The following is a 12,958-nucleotide window of genomic DNA, read 5'->3' as shown; positions in this document are numbered from 1 at the left end:
TAAAAGCATAATGCTTTTAGATAGGAATAGATTAATTTATCAGATGTAGCAGCATGCATCTATCAGCTCTTGCTATGATACTGTAGCCTCCTGTGTGATTGGTATGATGTGTTTCAGTTTTAAAATTCAGGTTCTATTGTGTTAAGCAGCATCTAGCTACAGCTAAGTAAGCATTGTTTATGGAGCGACGACTTCTAATAACTGTTGGGAGATTTGACTAGTAATGTTTTCATGGAATCATTTTTTTCAGTTTATTTAAATGAAGCAGATTATGAGAATTATGAAACAATGACTTATAAGGGTGGAATTCTTATAAGATTTGTAATGAACATTGATAAAATAAATTTGTGCCTACCACTTGACTTGGTAGAAGGTACCAGAAAGGAGGAAACTTTGGAATTGAAAAGTCATCGTTGCATTCTTGGGATGACTGTGTCAGTAGAACTGGTGTTCCTTTGAAACAAACAATTTATCAAGGTCCACAAGATTAACATTGCTGATGCATGCCTTTAATGTAAAATCACCTTATTTTAGAGAGCCAGAATTTATTCGGTTTTAGAACTCATCTTGCAATCCTGTTTTAGGAATTCTTGAGGAACTTTCATGAAAAAATAGAAAAGATGAGATGGAAGATCTGACTGTTAATTGTTAACTATTTCTTGCTGTTAGTATTAGGTGAGGAGTTACTTTTTAAGCAGGTCTGAATTATGAAGATTGCTGAAATTATGAGACAGGCCATGATATTTTGGTTCTATACTTGGTATAGAAAAAAAATCCACATTGAAAGTTTAGTTCACATAGTTTATTTAGCAGTTAGTATTCATCCTTTTAATTTCTAGGAATTATCATTTACGTATATTTGATTTCTTCTTTATAAAAGCATTGATCAGTGAAAAAATTGCTTTAACCAAGAATAATATGAGGCAAGGAATTTTCAGATATTAGAAGTTTAGGCTGAAAATTTGAGTGTCTTCTTTTTTTAAACTTTGAAGAGTGAAAATACATGTGTTGACTTGGGCTTGGCTTTTGGCTTACTAACAAATATCAAAATGAATTGGAATACAGATAGCCATGACAAGAGGCCTGTATACTTCCAGCGCTGAATCAGTGCATTCGTCTTCTCCAGGTCTGCAGCATCAACTCCAAACACAATATCAGATTTTTTCTTTTGCTTAAGTCATGCTCTGAGCTGCATGCTGTCACATGCAAATCATCTGCCTTGCCATTGCAGCCTCTTGGAACTGAAAATTAAAGAATTTCATACTGAAGATGCCTAGAGGAAAAATCGAAGCTCTTTCCAAGAGTAACCTTGCTTATGAAGGCTAAAGTGAATATTTGAAAGCCAACAGTTGGGATGAAAAAAAGAAAAAACAGCAACAAAATAAAACTCTCGATACTGAGTCCCATGCTTTATATCTTCTGCTAAGGTCTAGATGGATAGTTAGCAAACAACACCCAGCCATACCTTTCCTTCTCATCTAATCTAGGAGGAGCAATACCCCAGATGTCCCATTTTCTGTCTGAAATCTCTGGAATGAAGTCTAACTGGCTCAAACTCAACCCTAATAAGGTAACGTTAATAGGTGAAGACAAAACTTGAGGCAGGGTCTGACAACTCCATAGTGCTAGAAACTGAAGCAACAATTCCATTTGTTTAAGTTAGTGTTGAGTAGTAACTTTTTCACATTCTCTTTGGATTCATCAAAATGGCTATGAGCACGTTTTACTTTGGCTTTCCAGAAGACTGAAACTTTTCTCCAAGACTCCTATCTCAACACTGATACACAGTTATCGATTCCAAGACGAATTCCTTTAGTAAACAACTGGAAGTATTTCTCATAAAAAGATGAAGCTGGTGTAGAGACTTGAGGTCTGAAAAGAAAACTTTACTGCTTTAATTTTTATGTTTTTTAAAGTACTAAAATAGCTCCTTGATAGCAGCAGAAACTGCTGAGATTAGGTTATTGAATTTACAGATGGAACCGAAAGGTAGCTGTCTTCCATCTGAATTTTTCTTTCAATGAATATTCTATAACCATTTATATGAATAATCTAGAATTAATAGAAGAAATCTTTTTTTCAATCCATGATGCAAGACTTTGAAATTAAGTTTTGTCTTGATTCTGCTACTGGAAGATTTTGCATTTAGGCTAAGGCACAAGGCTTTTGAAATTTTTGGACCACTCTTTAGAACAACATATGAAATCTTGGGAAGTTTTCATCACAGGAGGAGACCTAGATGAAATTTCTCCCACTAATTGCTCATTTGAATTCCTAGAATTTTTCCCAGAACTGTATATCTAGATGCTTTAGTAATAGAGTATTAGAGAAACACAAGAAATTAGGACTGTGGATTGCCTTTTTATCTAAGAGCATACTAGATATGGTATGCCAAAGTAATGCACTGCTTTTAGGTTCCTCAGTTTCTTTTATGGCTAAGTGAGTAGGACAGTAATACTTGAATCTCTGCTACGCCACATTAAAGTGGTTTTTTCTTTTCTTTTTTTTAATGTTTTTTCCAAAATACCTGGTATATAGCATTCTTTTTGTTAGATATGGTAATAATTAGACTATGAGGTTGCTACATTGTTAGTATACCAGTACAGTGATTTTGGGCTAGCATGTTTAATAAATGTTAATATTGTTTTCATTGCTCAGTTGTATTTATCTAGATCTTATGTAATTATTTTAGTAGAAGATAGCTTTTATTGGACTGAGAATAACTTGCTAATGATACAACTCATGGAATCTAATCAATACTATCACAAGTAGCAAGTAAAATTTATATAAGGTGAAATTTATCTTAGTAATTTAATTTCTGCTCTTGCCTTCCTTTCTTTTAAGCAGTATACTGTTACTATTAGGTTATGTTGAACTAGGGAAAATTCTATTTTTAGTATTTTTTGTTATAATGCCCTAGGAAATTGAACTATTTGATAATGTAAATTCTGTTGAATTCTGTGTATTTACTAGAAGATCCAAAAAGATTTGTACCTTTATTTTATTCAATTATGTACAGCTTACTCACGATGTAAACTTGTCTGTAGTATGTTTTTGCATGTTTGTTTTAGACATAGAGATCTTTTGACCTTCTGATTCCCTTTTCTAAAACACCTTCACCTAATAGTTTTACATCATTGCTTAATAATGATGTTCTTACTCATCTAATGGATTTGTTCACCAATGGTGAAAAATTAAACAGTATTCTGTATGTTGAATATGAGCTATTTTCTCATAGGTAGTTATTATTTAATTGAATTTTATTCCTTGTGCCATTGGATTCAGTTTTGGGATGAAATTCATGTCTTTGTTCCTTAAATATAAGTTGGCCGTTTTCCTTAAGGCAGAAAAATCTTGTAAAAACTGCTCTGTTTAAAACCTGTGAGTTCAAAGACAAATTGTCCATTTAATTTAACAAATTTCCTTTGAGTAAGTTTTACAGTCAACACATATAGTGGGTATTGATGTGTTAGCAAGGCAAAATTTCGATGTGTTAGCAAGGCAAAATTTTTTTTATTACTGTAAAAAGAAATAAAAAGTAAGAATCTAAATGAATTCACCAAAATATGAGGGGTTTTCAAAGGCATAATCTAAATAGAATCATGTATTTTTCTGTGGAAATTATTATTTCCTTTGGAAAATATAGGAAATTGTTTGCTAGACTATTCTTTAATTTTCTTAGAAAATTATTTTTTCAAGAGCTAGACTAAAGAACTAAAGCTAAGGTGACGTTCTTACATGTTTTTGCATGTGTGTGGTTTATAGATGAGGCAGGGGTATTTGTTATACAGTTATACTCAGTTTTATGAGTTTGAGTTTCCTAGCTGAGTTGAGGCTTTGCCCAAACAACTGGAAGCCGGTTGTTACAGGTGGTAGAAAAAACTTCTCTCTCCAGAATGTTGCAGTAGGAGTGGGGTAGGGGGCAGGAGAGGGGAAAGAAACAGATTTCATGGGTCATTTTTTATTTTATCACACTGCAATATATTGTTTTCATGGTGTTACAGATGCTGAAGTTGGTTTTAAAATTTTCTTACAGATGGAATTAGGTCATTCAGGTAATTTTGTTTCAGTTTTAGTCTTGAACTGGTACTGCACAGAAGAGAGTAGGCTTGTTTAATTAGTATGATCATGAAGGCTGGTTTCTCTTTTAGTATTTGATGCCCAAATGTTGACATCTTCTGTTAGGTATTTTATACCACCAAGCTATTTTAAACTACAACTTCACAGCAAAAATTTACTGTTTTTATTAGAACAGGCAAATGGTACACCCCCACAGAAATAAAGTAAGTACTCTTGGAATACATTTAATAATCTTGTTATAAAGCTCTCTGCTTTCATTATTAAACTGATATGTAATTTTCTGTTAATCTTGCACACCTAGTTCACTTAAATCTTGTTTGGACGACTTCTTACAAAATGGCATTGGCATCCAAACACTAAATGTTAGTGTCATTTATACTAGCTGATGGCTGCATTGTAGGCATCCTAACACATACCAGCTTTTTGTAGTGTTACAGCTATTAAAATTACTTTTCTGAAAATTAACCTATGGGAAGAAAAGTAGTCATTAATAGGCTTTTTGATTGTTTTCAAGCCCTACCCAGCATTTCACCAATTTTTAGTCTTCCATATATTGTATTCTCTGAAATACAATACAGTATTGACGGGCAAGCTTTGTGTATGATGCTGTTTTCTAACTGTGACAGCACATGGTATTTCTTAGAGTTCACCTTTGTAGACATTTAAAAATTTAGGTATTGTAGTTCTCTTTAAGACCCCAGAATTTTTAAATTGGATTTGACTAGTGATGTGTCTGTTTCTGAAAACAGTTATATCACAAAGCTTTAAGATGATAAACTATGAACTTTGATACCTCTCCTGTTGAAGTTCAGTACTGAGGCAATCTGTCAGACAGAATGTGACAAACTCTTTGGGCCTGTGTTCACTTAAACGTGTTTATTGGTGAGTTTAGTCCTGGATCCTGAGTTGCTTGTTTTTTCATTTTGTTTGACTTTATTGGTTTGTTTTAGAAGGCTTAGTAAATTATAACAAATTCTAAAGTTTTTGGCAAGTAAGTATTGCTTTATGGCCAGAGAGTTGTGTGAAACCATGACCCTTAAAATTCTACCTGGGGCCAGCCCTGGTGGCCTAGTGGTTAAGTTTGATGCGCTCTGCTTCAGCGGCCCAGGTTCAGTTCCTGGGCAGGGACCTACACCACTCATCTATCAGTGGCTGTGCTGTAGTGGTGGCTCACATACAAAAAGAAGAAGGTTGGCAGTGGGTGTTAGCTCAGGATGAATCTCCCTCAGCAAAAAAATAAAATAAAATAAATTCGACCTGGATAAATTCTGTGAGAGCAGAATTACAAATCATTGGCGACTCCTGAAGTTTTCCACTGAAGGACTTGCTAGCTCTTGAAGCAGAAATGATCTGTACATGTCTGTAGAGTTTCATTTGTACTTTCTTCTTTTCCTTTGTGTGCTGGAACATTCAAATAACAAGCTTTTCTACCTTGGATTTTCATAATTCCAAGTGGTGCAGCAATACCAGTTTAAATTTCTATTAAGATAAAAATAGCATTTTTGTGACATTTGGCACAAATATGATTGTGAACATTCCTTACTACTTTTTGTGATCATGTGAAGTTTTCATACAGTAAAAGCTCGTTAACTTGGATGTCTCTAACTGTGGGATTTTGGCCTTTCATTCTATATGTAAAAAGAGGGAAAGAGATTGTAATTAATTCTGTAAACTAGAGTCTAAGATATCTGTTTAAAGAAATAATTCTTTTAAGATACTTTTAAAGTCTTCGCAAAGAGTGTGAGATATAGAAAATTTGTATGTATTAAAACTGATATGGTAAAACCATGAATTTGTAAGACTTCTACATTAATAGGTGTGCATATAGCACATAGTTTCTTTCCAAAACTATTGATTAATTTTATTTATTTGGCAAAACTCTGGCCTGTGCTATACAAGGAACTAAACTAGAACTCTTTACTAATGTAGACAGGCCTTTCCTCCAGATTTTTTGAATCAGTCACATTTGTAGTATATCATAAGGGATCTTCTGTGAAGGTAGAAAAATCTGCTTATTTGTTTAGCTGATGTGGTTTGACCATATTTTTCCTAGCAAGGATGTTGCTATTTATTACAACAACAAAACAAACACCTCAAAGCTGGATTTTTATCTTTGATTTGGAAATTGGGTGGCCCAAATCTTTCTGCTCCTGTCATTCCCTCCCTGATCCCAGTCTTTAAACTTTAATCTTTAAAGAATTAGGGGCTGGCCCTGTGGCTGGGTGGTTAAGTTCATGCGCTCCACTTTGGTGGCCTGGGGTTTGCCAGTTCGAATCCTGGGCGTGGACATGGCACTGCTCATCAGGCCATGCTGAGGCGGTGTCCCATGTGCTACAACTAGAAGGACCCACAACTAGAATATACAACTATGTACTGGGAGGCTTTGGGGAAGACAAGAAGAAAAAAAGAAGATTGGCGACAGATGTTAGGTTAGGTCCCAATCTTTAAAAAAAAAAAAAAAAAAAAAGGACTTTATTTAATAAAATTTTTATTATTATTAAATTATTATTAAGGGATTTGAATTTAATGAAATGCAAAAGAGAGTTTAAAGGGAAATTTTCAGGTAGGGACCAAGACCCTTACTTAGCTTCTGCTATGGAGACAGGTGCAGAAGACCCTTTCTGGTGTCTCTAGCTTGCTCGATGTGTAGCGTATTCTGACCCAGAGGTCTGAATCATGAGGAATTGCCTTGCAGAGGATTGAGGGGAGACCTATTATGCCTTTGGAAAAGGTGGATCCAGACCTCCCCAGTCCTTAGATAATAGGGATGTAAATCAGTGTGGGAAATAGCACCCACACACACATGTACACACAAACACGCAAAAGTACACATTTACACATTGCTCACAGAGTTGCCTGTGCACAAGGGAGACAGTTCCTTCAGAAAGCATAATCTAGTGCTGGACTGTTGTCTTATAACACCCAATTCTGTTGAGACTTTGATATATTTGGACATTCAACTTTCAAATGCATCTTTAGGAAAGTTCCTAAATATTATGAAAGTTCCTAAAATCTATGAAAATACAGGGTTTTAGATAAAAGTATGTTTATGGGTTGTTTCCCCCAAATTGTTTTTTTTATTTCCTTCATACCAACTCATATATGCTATGGGCAGTTAAGTACATATTTTTAAAGATTTTAAACCTAATGTTAGGCCATTCTACTATTTCTTAGTCCATGTGTGCATATGCTTATCTCTTGCTTACCTTATTTAGCAGTTGTCGTTTGCGTATTCCTAAAGTCTTGACTGTTTATCTTTTCAGAATCTTTAGAAGAACAAGATGTTCTTGATAACAGTACAGAGCAGACAGATGACAAAATATCAGATACAGAGCAGACAAACCAAGTGACTGAAAAAGCATCTGGCACAGAGGAACCGGAGAAGCAAGAAGAAACTGAGAATGAGGGAACCTTGGTGAAAGAGGCCAAATCAACAATTCCCAGAGCTGATTCTCTTCCTGATTCTGAACTAAGTGGAGAATCTTTGGTGACAATGTAGTAAATGCTTCCACGTGCCTTCAACTGGATATTTGTAGTCTTTTTTGATGTCAGTGTTTGCTTTTTAGGTGGTGCATTTTTCCCCCACTCTGAGGATATGCTTGATATCATTTGAATTCAGATTGCCTGGCTGTTTCAATATGTCAGTTATATTTACTAGGTATTAAAATTAAAAGCAAGTGATATTAATAAAGAAACTTTTGAATGTACAAAGACCCACACTGTTTAGAGAACTTTTAGATATTTTTTTCCATTCTAAAAGTAAACAAACATGATAGCATTCTTGTTTTCTATATGTGTGACCTGTAAATAATATCCGTTTTGACATAGGAAGAATTTTGGTTAGGAATAAGTTATAATAGTGTTTGTTTTAAGGAATGAAACTCAATTAAGATTTTTAATACTTCATCATTAAAAATGGATAGAATTTTAACTCTTGGGATATTTGCCAGGGGGAAAAATGTCTACTTAGGCATTTACATTAAGCAGTATGAAAATTGTACCTGTAACTATATAGGCATTGGTATGAATTCTTAGTAAGAATGCAATTGAACAGTCAAGTGCAGTGTTTCTTTTTGATGTCATTTTGCAGCTAGGCCAAAGGCACATGATGTATATAATTAGCTTATGTTTACATATGAACATATAGGAAATATCTCTGCACTTGACTGTACTTGAATTCTGAGCATTATTTATACTTGTAAAATAATGATGATATTATTATAAGTGAATTTTGTGTTCTTGTGTGTGTTTTGTTAAGGAAAATAAAGATGATCTGGCAGCAGTTTCTTTTTGTTAAACATCTAGACTTTTTCAGATAGTGTCTTGGTGGATGACTTGGCTACCTGAAAAATCTTGGTAGGAAGAGCTCAAGATATAATACATCTGTAGGTTCTGCTGAGAATAAAGTACAATGCTTTCATTCAGGCTTGTTACCTTTCAAATTCAGATAATAGCGACATTTAGAGGTTCTAATCAGAAATTAGGTTTTTCTGATTCAGGAAAACCTTAGGCCATTTGTAATTTTTAGTTTGGAAAGACAAATGAGTTTTGTGAGAAAAGGCAGCTACTGGTAATTCATTGGACTTAATACGTGTGTTAAGGATTAACTGGGAAAAATTTTTGACCCAGAATGGCAATTCTTGGACCTTAAATACAATCTGGTTATTTTTTTCTATCTTCCTTTTATCTCTCTTTTGCATTATTAAAAGAAAATTGAAATCACATTATTATGCCAAAAGGAGGAATATATAGGAATGGTGTATATGGAAAATACTTCTAACTTGTACACAGTTTATTAAAAATTTAATAAAATAACATTTATCATTTAAAAATTCATCTTTATGATTTAATATCTTATATTTGATAGGTATTTTTAGGGATCCCAACATGTTAATAGTCTGAGGCATCTTGGTGTATTGACCAGAGTTTTTAGATTACAGAACTGTGCTTAAATACCAGCCCTGCACTCTTGGGCAAGTCACCTGACCTCTCTGAATTTTTTTTCATCTGTAAAATGGGAAAAATAATACCTACTTTTTGGGGTATGGGAATGATTAAAAGTAATTTATGTAATGTGCCTAGCTCACTGCCTGATAGTAGATATTAAATAAATGTAGCATTTTATATTATTGATATCTTTATGAAATATGAAAGGGCCATAAATAATAATTCTTGCAGATAGGGAAATGAAAAAAATAATATGAACATATAGTTCATCTGCTCAGAGTCAAGCCAAAGTTTTCTTCATCAACTTTTCTCTATCATATACATATATATAAATACATAGTTTAAGGAAATAGGAATGTGAAACTATGGAATATAATTTTTTTTTGATGAATTCCATCAAGTTTTTGTGCATTATCGGCCTGTAAACATTTTAGTAACACCTTGCTGAGTTTTCTTGTTATAAAATATTCAAATTCTGATGTACATTGCTTGAAGATGAGGAGTACCTCAGAGAAATATAATTTAGTGACTGAATCAAGGAGATATTATGAGAAATATCTTTGAAAGAAATATGGAATAAGGTTAAAAAGGGGATTAGCAAAATTAATGCAACAGGTAACATGCTGTAATTATAGAGTACCCTTTTAAACAGAAAAGGTTATTCTGATACTGTTGTAATAAACTGTTAATGATTGAAAGAATGGTAAAATGTCCTCTTTCTGATTATTAAGGCTAGCATAAAAATGAGGAAAAGCAAGCTGCTAAGTGCTGTAGCGAGAGTGATCTTAACTGCCTGCCTTCCGGATGCTCAGCAGGTCGTCATTCAAACTTTTCTCACTATGCCCTCAGCAGGAGCTACAGACAGAGGCTGGCTTCTGTCTCGTCATCCGTCCTCCACGTTATGCTGTAGCCTCCAGGGCCTCTTTCAGTTCTCTGACCATGCTTTGCCCTTTCCTGCCGTAGGTCTCAGCTTAAATGCTCCCTCCTCAGAGAGATGCCCTTCCAAACTCCCTGTCGAAAGCTTTTACTCTCTATCATGTCACTTTATCTCTACTAAGGTCCTTACCACAATTTGTAAGTATTATATCTGTTTTCTACTTTACTGTCTATCTTTACAACCTAAAGTCTGTGTGCGCAAGGCTCTTATTTGTCTTATTTACCTGTATTTCCAGGGCCTAGCACAATGCTTGACACATATTTATTATGTGAACAGATTACTTTGTTGCTAAATCCAGTGAAAACTCAGTCCTTAACTTCCCTCCTTGGCAGTATTGACATTGTTGAGCGCTCCCTTTTGTTTGAAACACGATTTTCTTTGGGCTTTTGCGTTCTCACGTTGTTGTTTGGTGTCCTTTGCAGGCTTCTCTTCCCCTGCCCAGCCTTTAAATGTTGGTGTTGCTGTAGCTTCTACCTAGTGTCAGCATTTCTTCATGCTACATATTCCCTCTCTGCTGGCTCTTATCAACCCCCAGGGATTGAATCACCGTCTGTCTCTCTGATTCTCAACCCTCCAGCTGGATCTGTTTCCTTTACGTCAGAGCCATATAGTCACCTGCCTGCTGGAATGTCTCACAATCAATATATTAAAAACGAACACTGTTTTCTCCTTCAGAGCTTCAAAACTTTCCACCTTCTGTGTTTCTCATCTCATCAAATAGCACCACGATTCAAGCCAGAAACCAGTCTATCCACTCATCCCTTTCCCCCTTTTCCTGGATCTTAACTGTCAGTTTCTGTCTTGTAAACATCTTGCAGTTACATGCTCAGTTCTCCATTCCATTAACATTCCATTAATAATGATAAACATTTGCGTTCTTACTCTGTGTCAGGCAAGATGCTAATTGTTGTATGTGTATTATTTTATTTGTTCTCTGGCAGCAACCCTATGAGGATTTTTATCTCTGGATTGTAGAGGAGAAAAAAACCTGAGGTGTAGAGAGAATAAGCAACTTGGTAACTGGAAAATCTGGGCTTTGAATGCAGGCAAATGACTTCAGAAGTCTTGCTCTTCAAGACTGTTGTACTGCCTTCTGATTCAGGCCTCCATCATCTCAAAACTGTCTCAACTGCTTCCCCTGTCTCCAGCTTGCCCACTTGCTATCTATTCTGTGCACTGCAGCCTGAATGAGTTTTCAAAATTGGGAAATGAATCATGCCACACCGTTACTTAAACCCTTTAATGGTTCCTCACTGTTCTTGGGATGAGGTCCAAACTGACTGATATTGCCTACAAAGCCTGTGTAATTTTTTTTTTTAGTTTAGTTTTTTATTGAAGTATAGTTGGCATACAATATTGCATTAGTTTCAGGTATATAACTGTGATTCGATATTTATATACGTTACATAATGATCACCCTGATAAGACTAGTAACCAGCTGTCATCGTACAAAGGTGTTAGAATATTGTTGACTATATTCCCTATGCTGTACGTTACATCCCCATGACTTACTTATTTTATGACTAGAAGTTTGTGCCTCTTAATCCCCTTCAACCTGTTCTGCCCTCCCCATCCTCCTCCCCCACCCTCCCCAGGGCAACCACCAATTTATTCTCTATGAGTCTGTTTCTATTTTGTTTTGTTTTTTTTAGATTCCACATATAAGTGAAATCATACAGTATTATTTCTCTGGCTTATTTCACTTAGCATAGTACCCTCTAGATCCATCCATGTTGTCACAAATGGCAGGATTTCATTCTTTTTTTTAGTGACTGGATAATATTCCATTTTGTTTGTGTGTGTCACATCTTTATCCACTCAGCTAACAATGGGCTCTTAGGTTGCTTCCATATCTTGGCTGTTGTAAATAATGCTGCAATGAACATAAGGATGCATATATCTTTTTTTTTTTTTACACACACACGTAAAACATTTATTAACTCAATGAACAGCGCAAAGCTATGAGAAAAGATATTTAATCACAGTGCACCCGTATAGCTTAGCTGTGAAAACTATCTTTATTATCTCTATAATATAAATACAAAATTATTTAAAATTAAAGTACAATTATACTGTAGGGTTTGAGGAACAGGTGTGTGTGTGTGTGTATGTGTGTGTGTGTAAGGAGGAATAAAATATGCAAAAGAAAAGCTAGATTCTTATCTCCCATAGCAGAAAGCTAATTGATAAAGACAAAATGAACAATAAAATGAAGACGTAGCAGCCTACATCCAATCCCTCAGGAAATCCTGTTATCGCTGCCCTCAAAATATATCCAGAATTTTACCACTTCTCTTGCTAAGAGCCAGCTGGAGTCCCCATCCTCTCTCACCTACATCACTGTTTTAGTGTCTTTTTGATCTAGTCACTTCCACACTTCCAGGGAATTCTAAATACAACAGAGGATTTCTTCTAAACTCAAGGTAGATCATGTCACTTCTCATTCCTCTGCTTAAAGCCCTGAGTGTCCATTTCGGATGCATATATCTTTTCAAATTAATGTTTTTGTTTTCATCAGATAAATACCTAAAAGTGCTATTACTGATTGTTTGGTAGTTATGTTTTTAATTTTTCGAGGAACCTCCTTACTGGTTTCCACTGTGGTTGCACCAATTTACGTTTCACCAACAGTGCACCAGCGTTCCCTTTCCTTCACGTCCTCGCCAACACTTGCTATTCTGACAGGTGTGAGGTGATATCTCATTGTTTTGATTTGCATTTCCCTGATGATTAGTGATGCTGAGCATCTTTTCACCTACCTGTTGGCCATCTGTATGTCTTCTTTGGAAAAATGTCTATTCAGGTCCTCTGCCCATTTTTTAATCAGATTTTTTGCTTTTGTTTTTGTTTTTTGCTGAGGAAGATTCACCCTGAACTAACATGTGTTGCCAATCTTCCTCTTTTTGTATGTGAGCCGCTGTGACAGCATGGCCACTGACAGACAAGCGTTGTAGGTCTGCACCCTAGAACTGAACCCAGGCTGCCAAAGCAGAG

At 35.3% G+C, this 12,958-nt stretch overlaps 1 protein-coding gene across 6 annotated transcripts in view; it reads left to right on the top strand.

Moving 5' to 3' along the window:
• LNPK (lunapark, ER junction formation factor) overlaps positions 1-9,728 on the top strand; it is a 66,817-nt gene extending 57,089 nt beyond the window's left edge. For 3 of the 6 annotated variants that reach the window (XM_023622035.2, XM_001500017.6, XM_014732543.3), the window contains one exon: positions 7,344-8,362. In XM_023622035.2, coding sequence (XP_023477803.1) covers positions 7,344-7,579 — 236 coding nt within the window. In that variant the 3' untranslated portion in view covers positions 7,580-8,362. Of the gene's footprint in view, positions 1-1,487; positions 1,571-4,250; positions 4,387-7,343 lie in introns of those variants that run through there. The other 3 variants (XM_070242037.1, XM_005601601.4, XM_023622038.2) reach the window with 2 other exon arrangements.
• The last annotated feature ends 3,230 nt before the right edge of the window (positions 9,729-12,958 follow it).

The sequence above is a fragment of the Equus caballus genome, chromosome 18 (assembly GCF_041296265.1).
Source record: "Equus caballus isolate H_3958 breed thoroughbred chromosome 18, TB-T2T, whole genome shotgun sequence".
In the NCBI taxonomy this organism is placed as follows: Eukaryota; Metazoa; Chordata; class Mammalia; order Perissodactyla; family Equidae; genus Equus; species Equus caballus.
The sequence above is the reverse complement of the archived record's forward strand: the minus strand, read 5'-3'. Positions and strand labels throughout refer to the sequence as shown.